This window comes from Macrotis lagotis, chromosome 2 (genome assembly GCF_037893015.1).
Source record: "Macrotis lagotis isolate mMagLag1 chromosome 2, bilby.v1.9.chrom.fasta, whole genome shotgun sequence".
In the NCBI taxonomy this organism is placed as follows: Eukaryota; Metazoa; Chordata; class Mammalia; order Peramelemorphia; family Peramelidae; genus Macrotis; species Macrotis lagotis.
Window position 1 is genome coordinate 317,429,092 of NC_133659.1, and position 19,939 is coordinate 317,449,030.

General features: G+C 39.6%; 1 protein-coding gene across 1 annotated transcript in view; it reads right to left on the reverse strand.

The window, feature by feature from the left end:
• Positions 1-19,939, reverse strand: part of ANKS1B (ankyrin repeat and sterile alpha motif domain containing 1B) — a 1,440,110-nt gene that overhangs the window by 581,091 nt on the left and 839,080 nt on the right. The window contains exon 15 of the mRNA XM_074226655.1: positions 18,594-18,700. Within this exon, the coding sequence (XP_074082756.1) occupies positions 18,594-18,700 (107 nt within the window). The remainder of the gene's footprint in view (positions 1-18,593; positions 18,701-19,939) is intronic.

Consider the following 19,939-nt stretch of genomic DNA (forward strand, 5'->3'; position numbering starts at 1 on the left):
CTAGCTGCTCCTTCATTCTTTAAGATAAAGGATGGTTCTCTGTGTATGTGCTGGAAAGGATATATTGAAAAATGAAATGATGCAAAATCAAACGATAGCAATTGTTTAAAATCTACCTAAAGAGTAAAGTTCTTTCTAAACCTACCTCATATCCTTTCCCCTATATCTACTTAGTGTAGTGAATAGAACACCAGTCCTGGAGTCAGGAGGATCTGAGTTCAAATCTCACCTCATAAACTTGACCTTTACTAGCTGTGTAACCTTGAACAATTCTTTTAACTTTGATCGTCTCACATCCAGGGCTGTCTTCAGTCATCAGAGAAAGAAGTGAGACTGGTGACTCTGTTAGGGCTCCTGCTCAGGGCTTGTTAACAAACTGGTTGGGTCACCTTGGGCAGTCAGAATATACCCTTCAGTCCTCGGAAGGGAATGATGAAATGAAGCTTGCCAGACTCCTAGAAAGTAAGGCATTGACTGAAATATCTAGCCAATGCTTTGGCCATGATTCCTGCTCACTCTTGCCCAGTCCTTGAGAGCATAGGAGTTGTACTGTCTGCCATTCTCATTTGCAAACCCAGAGATGCTCATTTGATGCAGTTTAAGTGAAATACACTTAATTCAATAAGATTGATTAAATAGCTGCTGAAAGCAAGGTACACAATCACAGGCATGAAAAATAACTAGTGTCTGCCCTCAAGGAGCCTTCATTCTACTAAGCAGAAATACCTCGACTGCCAGGCAGAGAGGAATAGAAGTGAAGGAGTGATTCAGTTGGTTTAATTCAATTAACCTCAACAGATATTAAGTTTTATATGACTGCCCCTATTCTGAGAATACACTTTCTCCTCACCTGTGACTCTTAGACTCCTTGGTTCCTTCCCTTCAAGGTTCATATTAAGAAAGCTTTTTTTGATTTCCCCCTGATATTAGTTTATTTGCCCCCAAAACCATTCCCTGTCTGTTTTGTTTCTATTTTGATAAGGCAATGCACGTGGAATGCACGTGATAGTGTCTACTCTAGCCTACTAGTCTTAGTCTACTCTATAAGCACCATAAGGGTAGGGATTGTGTTAATTTTATCTTTGTCTCCCCAGTGGTACATAGTAAGCATTTAATAAATGTTTATTAGAATAAGAGTTCCTTGAAGGCAGAAATTGGTATCTGGTACATGACAGGTGCATAATAAATGCTAGATGACTGACTGATGGTAAGTCAACATGCTACAGCCCATTTTCATTCACATCTTTTCATATATCCTCTGAACACATAGAGAAAGATGTCAAAGACATCTTATATAAATTCTTATAACTCACTTAAATCCATCAAGAATAGCTTTTTTTGCAAGTCAATAGGGTTAAGTGATTTGTCCAAGGTCACACAGCTAAGTAAGTATTAAGTGTGTGAATTCAGCTTTGAACTCAGGTCCTTCTGACTCCAGGGCTGGTGTTCTATCCACTGTGCCACCTAGCTGCCTCTCAGAAATAACTTTTAATTCAACAGTCATTTATGAAATATCCAGTGTAAAGGGAAACACTAGGGTCCAACGAAAATAGACAGTTTAGGTATCTCCATAATAGAAAGGTTTACTTCAGAGGTAGAAAGACCACTCCCTAAGTGCCCACATAGTCATAATGTGAAATGGAAAATTATATGGCACCATATTAAGCACTGGTGGTATCTCCTCTTAGAATATAAATTTAATGAAGGCAAGGATAGTATTTTTACTTTTCTTTTCATCCTCACAATTTAACAGAGTGACTGGCACATACTATTAACAGTAAGAAGAATTAATTATAATTAATAATAATATGTTAATAGTAGCATGATAATATTCAATAAGTATCATTGAGTTCTCTTGGGGCAGTGGATAGAATAGGGCATGGGCTCAGGAACACTCATCTTCATGAGTTCAAATCCAGCCTTAGACACTAGTATGACCCTGGGCAAGTCACTTCACCCAGTGTATCTCAGTTTCCTCATCCATAAAGTGAGTTGGAGAAGGGTATAGCAAATCATTGCAATAACTCTGCCAAAAATCCCCCCAAAGGGGGTCATAAAGAGTTGACTATGACTAAGACAACTGCACAATAACAACATTTTGACTTAAGAAAATGCTTTAAAAAACCGTGAGAATGGAAATTTCATTTTAAGCCAGGAGATTGCTCCAATATATAGACTTCCTAAATTGGTCATGGATTTTTTTAAAATAATACTCTTCTATGTAGTAAGGAAAGAACACATTCTTTTATTTCTTTAGTTTTTTCCCCAATTTTATTTTCAGCCTTTAATTTCTAAATAGTGAGATAAGGTATGTTGTACCAGGGCAGCAGCAGAGCCCAAGAACCTCAGAGGGGAACTTAGGAGTAATCTTGCTTAAAGACAGGACAATGGAGCTAGATAACCTTTCAAGGCTCCATGGGCATGGCAATAAATACTAAATCTCAATGTCTTATGCACAAATAGAGGAAAAACCATCTGGAAAGATCATTAAGCAATGCCTCACTCTGCTGCAGATATGATTAGACTATAGGCTAAATTTTGCTTTCCACAAAGGTGTAGCACATCCATCTACTGGCTGCAAGCATGTGAATTTGTATTTGTGTGTTTGCGTGTGTGTGTGTGTGTGTGTCTGTGTCTGTGTGTGTGTGTTTATTTTTAAATCACTGCTGCAAATCAACATACTCTACAGGACGAAGTAGCCATTTGCAGGAGCATGCTTTCATTTGTTCAACAAACATTTAATAAATGTGAAGATCTCAGCTGGGTTCTGGGGAAGATGCAAAGTTTAGACAAGCTATTCTCTCTCTCTCTCTCTCTCTCTCTCTCTCTCTCTCTCTCTCTCTCTCTCCCTCCCTCCCCCCCTCCCTCCCTCTCTTTTTTAGGTTTTCCCAATGAAATGGGGTTAAGTAGCTTACCCAAGACCACACAGTTAGGTAATTATTAAGTGTCTGAGGTCGGATTTGAACTCAGGTACTCCTGACTCCAGGGCCTGTGCTCTATCCATTGCACCAACTAGCCACCCCTATTCTCTATCTTAATAGCAACAATGACAACATTTATATTTTGAAGTTGTAAAACCCTTTTAATATTTCACAATTGGGCTTCAGCATATCTTCGTGGAGTTACTGCTATAATTAATTTTTTACAGAAGAGGAAACTGAGGTAGGGAGGATAATTTTAAGTGATTTTTCTCAATTTAAACACCTAGAAATATCTGATGCAAGCTTGGAAGCTAATTCTTCCTGACTCTTAGGGTCACAAAACCAGAGTTTAATATTAAAGAGACCTCAAAAGCTTATAGTCCCTGTAAAGAAGGGGAAACTGAGTCCAAGGAAATAGAATAACTGGTTCAAGGTCATAAAGCAAGTGTTAGGGGCAGAATTTGAACTCAAGTCCCCAGACTCTACAGTTAGTCCTCTCTCTACCTCCATGTCTCAGTTTCCTTTCTTCTGACTCCAAGTTCTTGGCAGTTTTGGATGTAGGATTCAGGAAGACATGAGTTCAGATGCCACCTCAGATACTTCATGTTTCTCTGGGTAATTTTTGTTTGCCTCATTTTTGTCTAATGTAAACTGGGAATAAACATCTTCCTTTTCAGGATTGTTGTGAGGATCTTTGTTAAAAAAAAATTGCCCACCCTAAATCACTACATAAATGATGATAATGAAATGAGGGTGAAGTGACTTGCTCACTTCACACATACTTATTTTCAGAGGCGAGATTTGAACCCAAATCTTATGATTTCTAGAACCATTTGTATTTTTACCATTCCATGTTCTCTCTTTCAGGTATCAGGTATATAGGCTTGGAAGTTGCTAATTTGGACTAAGGACAGCAAGGTGGCTGAGTGGATAGAACATTGAACCTAGAGTCAGGAAGACCCTGGGAAAGTCAAGTTATTTCTGTCTTTCTCCATTTTTTCATCTGTAAAATGAGCTGGAGAAGGAAATGGCAAATGATTTAGTATCTCTTCCAAGAAAAACTCAAAAGGGGGGGGGCAGACATGATTGAAACAACCAATCAAGAAGCCGCTGAGTTGACAAAAGTTACAAGTAGAGAAAAAACCCTTCATCTCATCTTTTATAGGAGGAAGAATACAATACTGAGGACAAAATCCTAAGGAACTTCCATAATGTTCACATTTTATTTTCAGATCCATTCTCTCCCCCTCCCAATTTCCCTACCTTTCTATGAGGAAAAAAAGAAAATAAAACCTCTGAGAAAGAAGAAATATAATAAACCAGGGAGGAGTGGACAGAGCCAGAAAGCAATGTAGGTTTCTAAAGGAAGGGACTTCATATTTGTTAAATATAGGGGAAAAAAAAGAGGATGGGGAGCTAGGAGGACAGTGAGGCTAAAATACCCAGAAGCCCAATGAACAGAGAATATCAAGAAAGGTCAGAGAGAAGAAGGATGGAGTCAAAGTAATTGAACATGACAAGAAGCAGGTCATCACTGACATTTAAGAACAGTTTTCCTAGGGAGAGATGGAATTCAGATTATACGAGTTAATAAGGGATACTCTGGTAGAAGGAAAACCTACTGGGAAACCCTAGTGATTTAATTCAACACACAATTATTAAGGTTTGCTTGATACTGACAATAAAAAGACTTTTTTATTTATTAGTATAGTTGTGATCCTCAAGATGCCTATAATATAACAAGTTCTAATATGATCTTCCCATTTGTGGGACTCTTTTCCTCTTAAATTGGATTTTCAGAGTCTTTGTATATCTTGTTTAATATTTACTTTTCTGTATAGCAAAAGAAAGGTCTGACTTTGAGATCAAGCTTGCCTCTGTCCCTATCTGTGTGACCTTGGGTGTGTCATTTCAACTTCCTAGGGTTCCAATTCATTATATGTAAAATGTGGGAATTGAACAAAATGGTCTCTGACATCTTCTGAGATCTATATTCCCGGTGGTATGCTTTTCCCCTAGTGTGTAAGTTTTTGGGGTACAGGGTTTTTTTAAGTTTTATGTTCCCAGTACCTAGCAGATAATGGGTACTTTAAAAATACTTACTGAAGGGGCAGCCTAGGTGGTGCAGTGGATAGAGCACCAGCCCTAGAATCAGGAGGACCTGGGTTCAAATGTGACCTCAAACACTTAGTAATTACCTAGCTGTGTGGCCTTGGGCAAGTCACTTAACCCCATTGCCTTAAATACAATTTAAAAAAATGCTTACTGAATTTGATGCCAAAGGGCAGCTAAGTGGTGAAGTGAATAAAGTACCAGGCCTGGTGTCAGACAGACTCATCTTTCCCAACTCAAACTGGTCTTAGAAACGTACTAGTTGTGTGACCCTGGGCAAGTCACTTAACTTTGCCTCACTTTGCCTCCTCATTTGCAAAATGAGCTGGAGAAGCAAATGTCAAAGGAAATGCCAAAAAAAATCTGAACTAGGGTCATGAAGAGTCAGAAATGACTGAAAAATGACTGAATAACAAAAGAACTCAATGACAAAGAAGAAAAAAGAAAAACAGTAAAAATTCTCCAAATCAGGTTGCAATTTAGAAAAAGAATTTGGACAAGTTTCTGACTCAGGAGATGCATTTATTTTCCCATTTTTATGAGCAGAGATCTGATTTGGGATAGGTTACTCAATGAATTTAAAATCCACTAGGGGCTCAGTAATGAGGCACACAAGAGGCTGAATTGTAGAGTGGATAAAGCCTAGAAAAACTGGGTTCAAAATTTTGCCTCTGGCAATACCAGCTGTATAACCTTGGATAGGTCACTTCAACTGTAGAAGTAAACTGAAGTCATCACACTGCCTCTCATAACATTGACTTCATTTTAAAGGAAAATGAGACAGCATTTATTTGAATTATTTCAGGACTGGTAGAAGGATGACAATTTCTGGCTGTGTCTTCTTGTTGCTCCCCCCATTCTACCTGTGCACTGATGGAAGGCGGCCCCCTTGCTTGGAACACCTTCTCTTCTCTCCTCTGCCTCTAAGGAGTCCTAAGTCCTTAAAGGGCCCAGCTCAAAGGCATCCTTCCATAGAATGTCTTTCCCAAGTCTCCAGTTGTTAGCACTTTCCTCTCCCTGAAATGACTTTATATATTTTTTGGTTTTTATATTTCCTTTTCTCTGTACATACTACATACTACCTCTCCAGTAGAATATAAGTTCTCTGGAGGCTGGCACAATTTCACTTTTACCTTCATGTCCATAGTGTCTACCTAGCACAGTCACAGAAGCAAGGATGATGCATAATAAACGCACAATGAGATAGCTAATTGACTTCCTTCCCTCTCCCTGGTATCACAGTACTACAAGAGTGGCTAAATGAATGATTTCTTAAACATCCCTGCTCTAAATAGATCAGCCTCTTATAGTCCCTTCTTTCATACATTGTCACAAATCCATATCCTACCATGGCAAGCTGAACAAAAGAGAATAATTAATACATAGTGGTATCTAGCTTTAATATTGTATTTCTATCTTTGGAAAACCCTAAATATGAAAAAACAAGTCATAAAAATGTTTCTTCCAGCTACATTATTAGACCGATTTTACAGATGAGTAAGCCAAAGTATTGAGGAGAAAGATGACAGTCACACTCAGCAAAACAACCTTCTTTAATCCACAGACATCCTGCCTAGGCTTTTCCTTATCCCCTCCTGTAATTAAGCTCTGACTTCCTCCTGGGCTGAACTGAGATGACAACACATCCCAAATGCCAATAATTACAAGTGAGTTATTACAATTATAATTGCAAACCTGGAGGTGGTTTTTTCCTTTTTTAAATCAAATTCACATTTTTTCCTCTCTCATATTCTTTGCCCTCCAAATGAGGAAGCAGCAAAATAAACTATGCATATTCAAGCAAAACAAATTTCTGTATTGAATTTGTGTGTATGCATGTAAACACATATAAATATATAAAACACACCACATACATATAAATGCATACAATGTGCATACATATACATCTCACCCTGCAACCTGAGTCTATCACCTCTCTATAAAGGGTTGGATAGCATGTTTTATTTTATTATTTTTTTTAGGTTTATGCAAGGCAAATGGGGTTAAGGCCAAAAAGCTAGGTAATTATTAAGTGTCTGAGGCTGGATTTGAACTCAGGTACTCCTGACTTCAGGGCTGGTGCTTTTAATGGGAGTACTTTGAAATGTGGTTGGTCATTATGTTGATCAAATTTTCTTAAACCTTTTAAAGTTGTTTTTATGTACAATATTGTTTTTATTGTATAAATCATTCTCTTTATTCTGCTTATTTTGCATCAGTTCATACAAATCATCCAAGGCTTTTCTGGAACCAACCTCTTCATCATTCTTTCCAGCACAACAGTGTTTTCATCATATATATATATGCTTGGTCATTTCTCAATTGATGCACTCAGTTTCTTTTCCACCTTGAAAAGAGCTGCTGTAAATTTTTTGTACTTAGGGGTTCTTTTATTCTTGATTTCATCTTGATTTTATTTTCAGATAGGCTGGGCAAGTTCTCAGCTCTATCATTGACATATTTTTCTCACAGTCTCAGCTCTGGTATTTATGCTTTCTCATTTTCTTTTGGGCAACGTCAAATTGATAGGTATTAAGTGGAACTTAATTAAAAATTGTTTCAATTTGCGTTTCTCGAATTATTAGTGATTTTAACAGTATTTTGGATGGTTATTGATAACTTGGATTCCTTCAGATGGATGCTTTCCATAAGTAGCTACATTCTTAGCTCAGTTCACAGTCAGAGAAAAGCTTGGGAAGGCTTTTTCCCATCTACCCGAGTACTTAGGATGATGAGAGCAATTTGGGTAGAAAGTAAGCACCAAGCCTGGAGTCAGAAAGACTTGAGTTCAAATGTGGTCTTGCATATTTACTAGTAGTATGACCTTAGGTATTTCACTCAACCTTTGTTCGCCTCAGTTTCCTCATCTGTAAAAGTGGGGATAATAACCCATGTACCTCCCAGGGTTGAGAGGATCAAATGAGATAATAATTGTATATAGCTTAGATATTGCTTGGCTCCTAGTAAGAACTTTATAAAAGTTAACTACTACTGTTTAGGCCTTCAAGACTGCAAAATCCTTTATAAATTTTAAATCATTTGATCTTCACAACCAACCTGGGAAGAAGGTGATAATATAATCATATTTTACTGATGAGGAAACTGAGGCTGAAAGAGATGAATATAGCTAATTATATGAAGAGGATTGAAACTCAGGTCCTGTTTCCAAATCTATCACTCTCTCCATAGTACCACATCACCACACTTAATATATTCAGATAACATAATGGACATAGGATCTCATCAATGCTGAAACTCCTTTTGGGTATGCCAAGAGTCAACCCAACAAAACCTACCCATCCTACCTCAGTCTCTTCCATATAAATTTGCAGCAAGGTAACAGACATATGCTGAAGACTTTGGATTCTTTTGACATTCTCTGATACCAATAGAAGAGTCTGCTTATCCTTTACTCCTGATTTGTGACTGACCCATCTTTAGCAACAAAAAAATTACATATTTTCCCTTTTTAGAGTCAGGGTAAGGGTGAGGATCTGGGGATTCAAATTTGCAATCTCCAAACTGCCATTTGAATGATGCAGAATCTTAGTTCTTTGGCCTTTAATATGACTTGCTCAGGCTTCCCCTCTAGGGATGGATATGTATGGAGGAATCTATTTTCTTCTCACTTTTTACATGTGTAATTTCGAACTTGAATACTGATATTTTATCAAGCCATTTAACAGAGCCTATTACTACACCAACCTCTGAGGAGGTTCTCAGTGCAGAAAATTTATGGCATAAAAGTAAGGAGAATCAGCTCCATTAATGTGTAAAAATGTATATCAAAGATTGGAGAATGAGAGAGATTCAATTAAATGCCTCATCATTTCAATTCTTACTCAGACAGAGTGGATAGAATATGGGAGCCAGGAAGACTGGTAATGTAACCCAAGGCAAGACAATTAACTGCTCTCAACCTCAATTTCCTCATTCGTAAAATGGAATCATAATGGTGTGTATAACATTAACAATAGATAACCTTTATGAAATGCTTTAAGATTTACAAAGAATTTACAATTATCATCTCATTTAACTCTTACAACAACCTTAAAGGGAGATACTATCATGACCCCCTATTTCACCATTGAGGGAACTAAGAGAGACAAAAGTTAAGTGAGTTACTAGGGTCACACAGGAAATAAGTACCTGAAGTCATATTTGAAATCAGATCTGACTCCAGCCCTCTACCCATTGTTCAATCGAATTTTCTATCTCAAATGATGGTTGTGAGATGTTGCATTGTGGGACATTTTAAAGCATTATATAGATCCCTAAAAACATCTCAGTTTAAACAGTGTTAAAGTTTTTGGGTCATTGGGTAAATGATGCTGATGCCGAAGGGGAAGAGGAGGAGGAAGATGGTGGTGGTGGTGGTGATAGTGCTGCTGCTGATAATAATGGTAAATAATAATACTGTATAAACTGATGTCTTCACCATGATTTCAGTCTATGACTTCTCTTTTCCCTTGGCCTTTAGATGTTCCTATACTTGGAAATCTCACTGACGTGAACAGTCCCTCCAATGGGGCAGCTTTCCAACTTTCCTACCTTTTCTCATCCCATTGCATCTCATTTCTAACCCCCAAAACACTTTTCATAGGGGCCAATCCAAGAAGGATCTTTGTCTAGATCTCCTAACATTATTTGGATACCAGCATATGCCTTAGACATCATGTGTACTTATCGTAATCCTTCACTTTCTATGGACTAATATGCCCCCTTTTCTGGTAATGCATCTCTATGAAAATATCTAATATTTTCTTTATTTGCACACAAAGAAATCTGCTACTGCACATAGCAGATAGATAATTCACTGACTAGGTTGTTGGAATGGGATCTAAAAGACCTGAGCTCAAAACCATTTAAATCCTCTCCAAGTCATCTGGAAAATGGAAATGATAATAAGACCAGCCAGATAGCACTGTTGTGAAGAAAAGAGTACAATTGGATGCTATAGGATCATAGCTATGATGAAAGATGGATCTCAAAGAAGCTTAAAAGTAGAATCCACTTGTCCCATTTAAAGGATGATTACCGACCTGAACTGATTTGTCCAAGATGGCACAGTTAAGGACGAAGGTGAAACTAGGTCTTTTCAATACCAAATCCAGAATTGTCTATCTGTGCTCCATTCACATGATTTTGAGAATCCTTTAAAATTCTAACCAACAAGTGTATCAAGATCTCATATAAACATCTCTCTTTCCTTATATCTTGTGGAAATTTAATTGGGTTTTTCATTTAAAAAGAAACTATAACGTATCCACTATGTGTTGAGGGTTGTGTCAACTCTCAATCAATGATTGTATTTTAGCTCTGCCCCTTATTTTGTGTGTGACTGTAGGTAGATCACTTTATCTCCCTGGGCCTCAGTTTCCACATCTGTACAAAAGGAGAAATTAGACTACATGACCTTGAAGAGCCCTTCTAATTTTAAATCTCTGATTCTGCAGTTCTATGAAAAAGAAAGCACAATGGAAAAAATTTGAGAGATGAATACGTTTGTCCAAGGGAAGAAATTTTGTTGTAAAGTTTCAGGCATTATGTATGACGTGCTGTTGAGTGAGATGAGCAGAATTAAAGAACATTGTACATACTAATAACAACATAGGTTGATGATCAACCATGATGGACTTGCTCATTCCATCAGTGCAATAATCAAGGGATCCATGATGGAGGAAACCATCTATATCCAGAGAAGGAACTATGGAGTTTAAACGAAGACCAAAGATTATTATCTACAATTTTTAAAGCTGCCTTATGTAATGTGTAATTTTGCTATCTCTAATGTTTTCTTTCTTTCTTTTGGATCTGATTCTTCTCTCACAACAAGTTTAGTTTTGATTTATGCTTATCATGGATGCAGATATAAAGCTTATATCAGATTACCTTCTTTTTGAGGGGATGGGGGAGAATGAGGGAGGGAGAGAGGGAGAAAAATTGTAAAACTCAAAACCTTGCAAAAAAAAAGATTGGTAGAAACTACCATTGTGTGTAATTGGAAAACAAATAAAAAAAGTTATTTCAGTCATATCCAACTCTTCCTGACCCTATTTGGGGTTTTCTTTAGCAAGGGTACTAGAGGGGTTTACCATTTCCTTCTCCAGATCATTTTATAGATGAAGAAAATCAATGCCTCTTGTCTCCAAGGCAAGCAGGGTTAAGTGACTTGCCCAGGGTCACACAATTAGTAAGTGTCTGAAACCAGACATGAACATAGGGATATGAGTCTTCCTGACTTCTGACCCATTACTCTATTCACTAAGCCATCCACTTGTACATAGGAAGATAACACAGACACAACTCTTTGGTGCTTGTCCAAAAATTCTAATTTCACCTAATGAATAATTGTTATTTATAGTTGGTACTATTTAATTTCATTATGTTTTCCCTTCTTTGTCGCCAATATGTGGAACTGGCACTTGGTTATCATGGTATAAATGGAAACCTTTCTATATCTGAATTTAGTTCTTGACTAAGTTGTCTGTACCATACATCATTTGTGAATTTTGATTTTGCCAGTTCTGGGGTCATCAGTATCTTTATCACACTTTCAAGGGCAACAGAGAACTTTGACGCCTCCCAGGACTGGAGTATTTTCTGGCTAGAGACAGGGGGGACTAGAATTCAAGAATGGTATATACCTTTCTGATAGGTTTGGGGGAAAAAAGATCAGGTCCCAGATCTGACTGACAAATTGGCAAATAAGGTTCACAAATAAGATTGGATCTATGTATCAATCAACATAAATGTCTTGAGTATATCTTTAGTCGAGTGTCTGCTCGGGGGTCCTAAACCAAAGGGAAAAATAGGGGAAAATAATATCCTGTTCAAGAGCTTATACTTTACTTGGGGGGGGGGAGGGTAAGGTGGTTGTAGTGGTGATGAAAGGTATATTAGAAGAATTAACTAATTCATACTTGTGTGCTTTCATGAAAATGGGCTAGTTCCCTTCCCCAATGGAGATTGCAACCCATGTACCATATAAATCTTAAGGATCCCACTTTGAATGTTTAATATTCAAGTGACCTTAGGCAAGTCATTTAACTTCTCTGGGTCTCAGGTATCTCATCTGTAAAGTGACAGGGTTAGATTGGATGACTTCTGAAGTCCCTTCCAGTTTTACTAAGCATATAAGTCCAAGAAAATGTATCTATTAGAAATGTGACCTTGAGTATAATACTTGTCTTCTCTAGGTCTCAGTTTACATACATTCAAATGAGAGAAAATGTAGACTAGATGGCCCCTGGGATTCCTTCCTACCCCAGATATGTGATTTTATAAATTTTCTGAGGCAAAGATAATTAAACTTGAATACAGGGTTTCATGCCTCTGAGCTTTCACTTGGATGTCTATTCTGTTGCCTTTCAAATGTACTCACAAATTATCAAAAATACACTTGTATAGAATAGTCTAGAAAGACACAGACCTAGTGCCAATTTATCTCAATTTTATGACTCTGGGGTGGGAGGGGTGATGACTTATCTAGGGCCATATATCGATTAAGTATCATAACCAAGATTCAAACCAATGCCTCTTGTCTCCAAGTTCAGTTTTGAGAAGTATCTAGGAAACCATCTAACTTCTACAACTTACAGACAAGGAATCTGAGACTCAGAGTTACAGAAAGTGACTTGCCTAAGGTCACTAAGAAGTAAGTGGTTTTATATAATGTATCAATTAAGTAGTGTAAAACTTTCTGAAGAAGACTAGTTTATTGAGGACTGGTAAAATAATTAATAAGATAGGATAATAAATAAGATGAGGATTTAGTAGGGAGCAGAAGATGAATATATTTTGGGCAGATAAAGATGAGAATGAGGGGCATTCTGTGTGGGGTAGGTTGGTAAATGAAATGAGCAAAAACATGGAGGCAAGAATTCTATAATTCATAGTGGTAGGAATGGGGGAGTGGTAAGTAGACTAATTTGCTTGGAGTGAAGGGAAAATGAAGAATAGTGAGAAATAAAAAAGGAAAGGTGGGTAAGACATTCAGAAAACTCTTGTATCATAGAATCACAGAATTTCAAAATTGGAAGAGGACATGATGGTCATCTAGATTAAAGAGGATCCTGAACTATACATAATATGCCCCCCAAAACAACACCTAGCTTCTGCCTAAGCACCTGAAATGAGTGGGAATCCACTGCTTTCCAAGGGATTCTCTTCCTTTTGGAACATGTCTGAATCTTAGGAAGTTTTTCCTGATATCTGTCCTTAATTCACCACTTCACAACTACCACACATCACTCCAGTTCTCTACTCTGGGAACAAATGGTACAATCACAGGTTAAGAATATCATAGAAATTGAGGGTTGGATGGGTCATCAACAATCATCTAAATCAAAGCCTTCATAAAAGGAAACCACATAATAGCATAGCAAGTGGTTGTCAAAGCCTTGGTTTGAAGACCCTATGAGCAGAAACACAAGATCTCTTAAGGTAGTCTATATTACTTCCTAAACATGATTTGGAGACTAAATAAACTTCTAATATCCTTTATCTAAATCATCTTTCCTGTGACAATCTTTCAGATTTCTGAACATAGGCATCATGTCCCTTCTTAGCCTTTGTGCCTGAGTAAATCTCTCCAAGACCTTTAGTAGATTCTTGTACATCATACTGAAGTAGCTTTTGATTGAAACTCCAAAGATATTCATCCCTTGATATTTGGTTTTTAGCAGAACCCCATCAGCTATGCTTGAACAAAAGTCATATCAATGATGGTGTACATGTACACATGTCTCTGTGTATGTGTGTGTGTGTGTATGTGTGAAATTTGCTGAGCAAGTTGTATGCAAAATTATTCTGCAAACATGTACACACTTTGGGGAATAGGAAAATGTTTCAAGATGCATTCTAAAGATATTATGGAGAGAGGGAGAAGAGCCAACACATTGGTAAAATCAAGTACAATCATCAAAAGCCCGGAAGAGAACTCAATAATTCATAGCAATTTAAAGATAAAAGGAATACTTTTTCTATTCATGCACAGGAATTGGTATAATTCAGCTGTCCTGGGGTGAATGGTAGCTATGCGGATATATCACTCTGTTTTTTTTTTCTTTTTTTCAAAGAGCAGGCTGAATGAGAGAATCTCAAGGCTCTTAGTGAATAGTTTACTCTGAAGGCCATTCATAGAGACCCAGAAGTCCCCAATATCTAACCATATGCCAATTTAATTGGTACCTTTAACTAGTGAAAATACTCCCAAATAGAACATATTCACGTACTGAAAGAATATGATGTTACTATTAGTATTAATTAGACTCTCTCGTCATCCTTAGTCGCCTTCTTAAACAGCGAAGAGACCCAGGGCTGTATCCTATTTAATAGGAGCAGGGTGATTGTTGCTTAGGCAACAGGATGAAGAGATGCCGGTCAGAACGTACTCTGAACAAACAACAAACTAACAAAACACCAAAGTTGGACTCATGTATCATATGAGATGGAAGTGAAGCAGATTGGACACATTTTCTTCTACCTTAATAAAATGTTTCAGAACAAAGAACAATCAAATCAGCCCATGTGAACTGATGAAAATCAAATACACTAGGTTCCATGGGATGGATGGATCTATATCTGCATGTATGTATGTATATGTAAACCAGTCTAGAGAGGCACACACACATGCATATACACATGAAGCTATATATACACGTATGCATATGTACACACAAGAGAATGGTTTTGTGATGTCATAAGTAGCATTTACGTGGCACAGACCAGTATGTATATCTTTGATTTAAAATCACTTCAGTTTTTTCCCTCAGTTTCTGCTTTGGTAAAATGAAGTTGCTGATACAGATGGCCATCGATACTGTGATGATACTTCTATAAGGAAAATCAAAGCACTCATGAGCTTGTAAAATACTTTAGCACATAATATCATATGAGCTTCACCACAATCCTGTGGGGAAAGCAACAAAGTTATTATTGTCCCCATTTGGCATATAGGAAATTGAGTTTTCCAGGAGGTTAAAGGACCTGCCGAGCGTCAAAAAGCTAGTAAAAATGAGACATGGTTTTTATATCTGTATCTTCTGAATTTGGAATCCAGCTTTGTAGCTACCATGCCACTGGGAACAGAGAAAGGTAAGGATGTGGAGAAAATTTCCAACCCTCATTGTGCCACAAATGTACACATCCATGGCAGAGCTTCAAATCCCAAACAGATTACCACTTTAAGCCACATGCTGTACAGTTTTTACATATTTCATTCACAAGTATCTTCCTGCGTATCGCTGCCAATACTTATTTTAAAACCTGTTGGAGTAACCTTTCAGCTCGAGACTCTAGAGGGGATCTCATTTTTACCCATATGCACCCAAAGTTTCGATATAAATAATACTGAATCACATCATGGGGTAAGGATCTTCTTGTCCACCAAAGTATGTGTGGCATTAGAACTTGGGCACCCCCCCCCACATTATGTTCTAGCCCAGGGCAAGAGTGGAGATTGTTTTTTACGTTTTCAATAGGAAGAAGAGATATGGGAAGTATCAGAGGAAGGGAAGGAGGGAAGCAGGGAGGTAGAAAGATAGATAAAGAGGGAGCAAGAAACAGACACAGAGAGACAGAGAGAGAGAGAGAGAAATATAGAGAAATAGGAAGCTAGCCAGCACACACACGTTCTGTTCAAGACCAGGAAAAGACTGGAGAGTGTTTTTTTTAAGTTTACTTTTCACTGACAAAGGCAGAGGAGATATTAGAAGCATCAAAGGAAGGGTAGGATGGAGGGAAGGTGGTGGAAAGAAAGATAGAGATAGAGGGAGATATAGAGAAAGAGTGACAGATGCAAGAAAAGAGAAATTCAGATACAGAGTGAGAGGGACACAGAAAGGGAGATACTTGAGGAAATGAAGGGTGCAAGAAAAAAACAGAGACAAAGGGGAGAAAAGAAAAAGGAAAGAGAAATAAATGGGGAAAAGAGACAGAGGGAGAGAGTTAAAGAGGGAAAGAGAGAGTGGAGAAGGGGTGGCTAGGTGGCATAGTGGATAAAGCACCAGCCTTGGAGTCAGGAGTGCCTGGGTTCAAATCCGGTCTCAGACACTTAATAATTACCTAGCTGTGTGGCCTTGGGCAAGCCACTTAACCCCGTTTGCCTTGAAAAAAAAACTAAAAAAAAGGGAGAGTGGAGAGAAGAAGGGAGGGAGAAGGGAAGGAAGAGAAGGTGAAAAGAAGAAAAGGAGGGGTAAAGAGGAATAAGGGAGGGTAGGGGAAGGGAAGTAGAGATGGAGACAGAGAGAAAGGGGAGACAGGACAGGAGTAGTCTGGCCATAGTTACTATAAACATTTGAAAATGCATCCATCCAGTTGATTTGCTAATTCCTATAATTCTCCTAGTCAGCCATTAAGAGAGTTGCATGTGACAGACACACAGGGGAAACGTTTGCCCTTCCCCCCCTTTGCCACAGAGAAGGCTAAAGCCCTATGCTTATTTTTCATTTTCAAAGTTCTAGAAGAATCTCAGCAAAGAAAAACGCCTGGCAGCTGGGACAGTGCTGCACAGATTCTAAGCCCAGAAAGGACTCGGCAAATACCATCACATGCAAGTTTTCCAGCCCACATGTCAGACTACATTTGTACAATGCTCTTCCTGCCAGACGTTTCTGCACAAAACATGTCTTTGTAAAAATAGGTGGACATCTAATCAACTGAATAACTAAAAATCCTACCCAATTCAGCATTAATTAAGCCTGGAGGGAAAAAATAATCACATAGAATACAATAAACAAAATAAAAGAAATAAAAATAACATAACACATAATATATCAAAATATATCAATATAATATAATCAATACAGACAATACAATAAGAGAAATAAAAGTCATATAAAATATATTACAATATTTCAAGACAGTATAATGACTATAGACAATACAATAAAAGAAATAAAAATTACATGACATCACAATATAGTAACACATGTCACAATATAATTACTATAGACAATAAACAAAAATAAAAGAAATACAAAAAACATAACATAATAAATCACAATATATCAATATAATAGAATATAGACAATAAATAAAATAGAATAACTAAAAATGACATAATGTCATATATCATAATATATTATGTAATTAATATAGATGATACAAGAAATAAAATAGAATAAATAAAAATAAAAGAAAATATCAATATAGTATAATATGAGAACATAATTAATGCAGATAATATAATAAATAAAATAGAATAAAGACAGCAATATATCATTATAATATATACTATAATTAATATAGACATAAAATATAACATAATTAATATTCCATATACAAACATTTATATTTATATTATAGAAAATATGCCAGGTGTCAAACATTTTCCCCTCTTTTTTTTCCATTTATAGTTTTGATAGCAAGAAACTGCAGGTGTCAGGCCTGTCTAACATTTTACTTGGAAACCGTGTCTGGGCTTATAGTTCTTAGAATGTTATTTATCCCAAGGGCTGTGTGTATGCCTCCTGCCTATAACATAGATGGAGCACTAAAATTAGAGCCCTGACTATGTGCGGTAAGACCTTAAAGAAAGGCAAAGTTAACAAGAGCTCTGACGTAGCTTTACAAGTGGGGTGAAGGCTCTTGGCCCAAGCAAAACTGCTGAGCCCTAGAGGAGGTGGGGAAAGAATTGGGGCCTGGGCAAACAGCCCCCCATCCTAACCTATATTCCTCACCCTGGGGATATTGCATATATCCGTTTTAGGCGACATGTACCTGGAGAAGTCACTGATGCCCCTTAGCCTAGATCAGAGGTCCTTATTATGGGATTCATGGACTCCCAAGGGATCTGTGGTTTGATTTCTGGAGTTCTAGAGTTCTATGAACTTGGATGGGGAAAAAGAAAGCCAAAGCAAAACAAGCGATCCTCATTTTTCACTCACTTGTAGAAATGTAACATTTTCTTGATCACACTAAGGGACCCACAGGCTTCTCTGGGCCGCCACAGGGATCCAGAAGCCCTTCTCCAGGTCTTAAGCAGCCCCAAGGAGCAAAGCATCGATTTCCATCTTAAAGGACCCCATTCCTGTTGCCTACCCAGGCTAAGTGAATCCTTCTGAGAGGAGGAGGGATTGGGGCCGAGATCCCACCGGTGGGGGGTCGACATCTGCCCCCCCCCCCCCCACGGAAATGCTCAGGCTTCCAGGAGCCAGTGTTTCATGGGACCGGGAGGGCTTGAGGGCAAGGGTATTGTTCCAAGGAGGGCTGCCCTCTCTCCCAGGCTGACTTCGGAAAGTGAAGCGCCAACAAGGAGGGGAGCTGTCCAGTGCTAGCCTGGTTGGGGAGCTGTCCAGTGCTAGCCTCCGGAGCGCAGCGCTCTGGGCAGCCCAGACCCGAGAAGCACATGGGGGGCTAACTGGTCGGCAGCCCTTGGGTGGGGGGGCAGCCGATGAAGTTCATCCTAAGTGGCCCCTGTTTCTTGCCCAGGGGCTGTTCCTGGGGGGCTCAGCTCAGATCCCCCCCCCCCACACACACACGCGGAACTCCAACAGACTGAAAGCCCAGGCAGACAAAAGGCAGCCCCACGAAGCCAGCCCCCCCCCAGCTCCTTACCATAAACTGGACATTGTCGAAGCCATTGGCCATCAAGTGGTTCTCGTACTGAGGCAGCCCGATGTTGTCCAGCCATTGTCCCACGGTCTGGAGCGGGCAGCGGGGTCCTGCAAGAGGGTGCAGAGGGAAGCGTTTAAGCAGGGAGTAGCCATCCACGGGGTAATAGCGGTAGTCCTGGGCTGAGAGGTGGCATTGCCACATCATGTTGTGGGGAAAGTTGCTGTCATAGGAGCCCGCCAGCTTGACAGATGGAGCGGGGGGCTCTCCGCACCGCCAAACAAAAGTCAGAAGGAAAACATAGTTGGGGCTGCTGGGGGGCTGGGGGCCGGGGGGGCTTGGTTCCTGCCAGGGAAGAGGGGCTGGCGGCTAGCCCCGCGCGCCTCCCATAGTGGCCAGAGTTGAGAGGCGGCGGCTGTCACAGCGGGGGCCCCCCAGAGCCCCGAGGAAGCCCCGCATGCCCCGCCGGCCCCCGGCGCCTGGCTGGCTCTCGGCTGCGCCGCGCCGCGCTCTGCTCCGCTCCCCGAGCCGGGCTCCGCTCCGCAGCCCAGGCTCCGCCGCTCACTGGCACGCCGCCCCCCGCGCCCGCGCCCGTGCCCGCGCCCCCCTCGCTACCCGGCCCAGCCTGCGCCTCCCATTGGCAAGAAGAGCCATCAGAGAGAAGGCAGATCGTGTGTGTGTGTGTGTGCCTGCGTGTGGATGTGTGTGGACGCGTGTGCGTGTGTGCGTGTGTGTGCAAGCTGGAGGAGCCCGGCTCCTGCTGCCGCCTCCTACACACCCATCCAGGCGTCAATCTTCAGGGATGGCACCAGTCAAAACACACGCAAAAAATAGCAAGATGGCAAGCGGGCCCCGAGGGGGCTTCCACTCTCTGCCTGGAATCTGGGGCCAGACCTTGCACCATCGGGACTCGTGTGTGTGCGGGTGTGAGACTCTGTGAATGTGTGTGTGTGAGCTATATGAGTGTATAAATATGTATGAGTGTGTGTTTGTGAGTGAGTGAGTGTGTGTGAGAGTCTGCATATGTGTATGAATGTATATGAGTGTGTGTGTGTGTGTGTTTGGATGGGAGTGAGTGTGTGTGTGAGAGTCTGCATATGTGTATGAATGTGTATGAGTGTGTGCGTGTGTGTGTTTGCATGGGAGTGAGTGTGTGTGTGAGAGAGAGAGTCTATATATGTGTATGAATGTGTATGAGTGTGTGCGTGTGTGTGTTTGGATGTGAGTGTGTCTGTGTGAGAGAGAGAGTCTGTATATGTGTATTAATGTGTATGAGTGTGTGCGTGTGTGTATGTTTGGATGGGAGTGAGTGTGTGTGTGAGAGAGTCTGCATATGTGTATGAATGTGT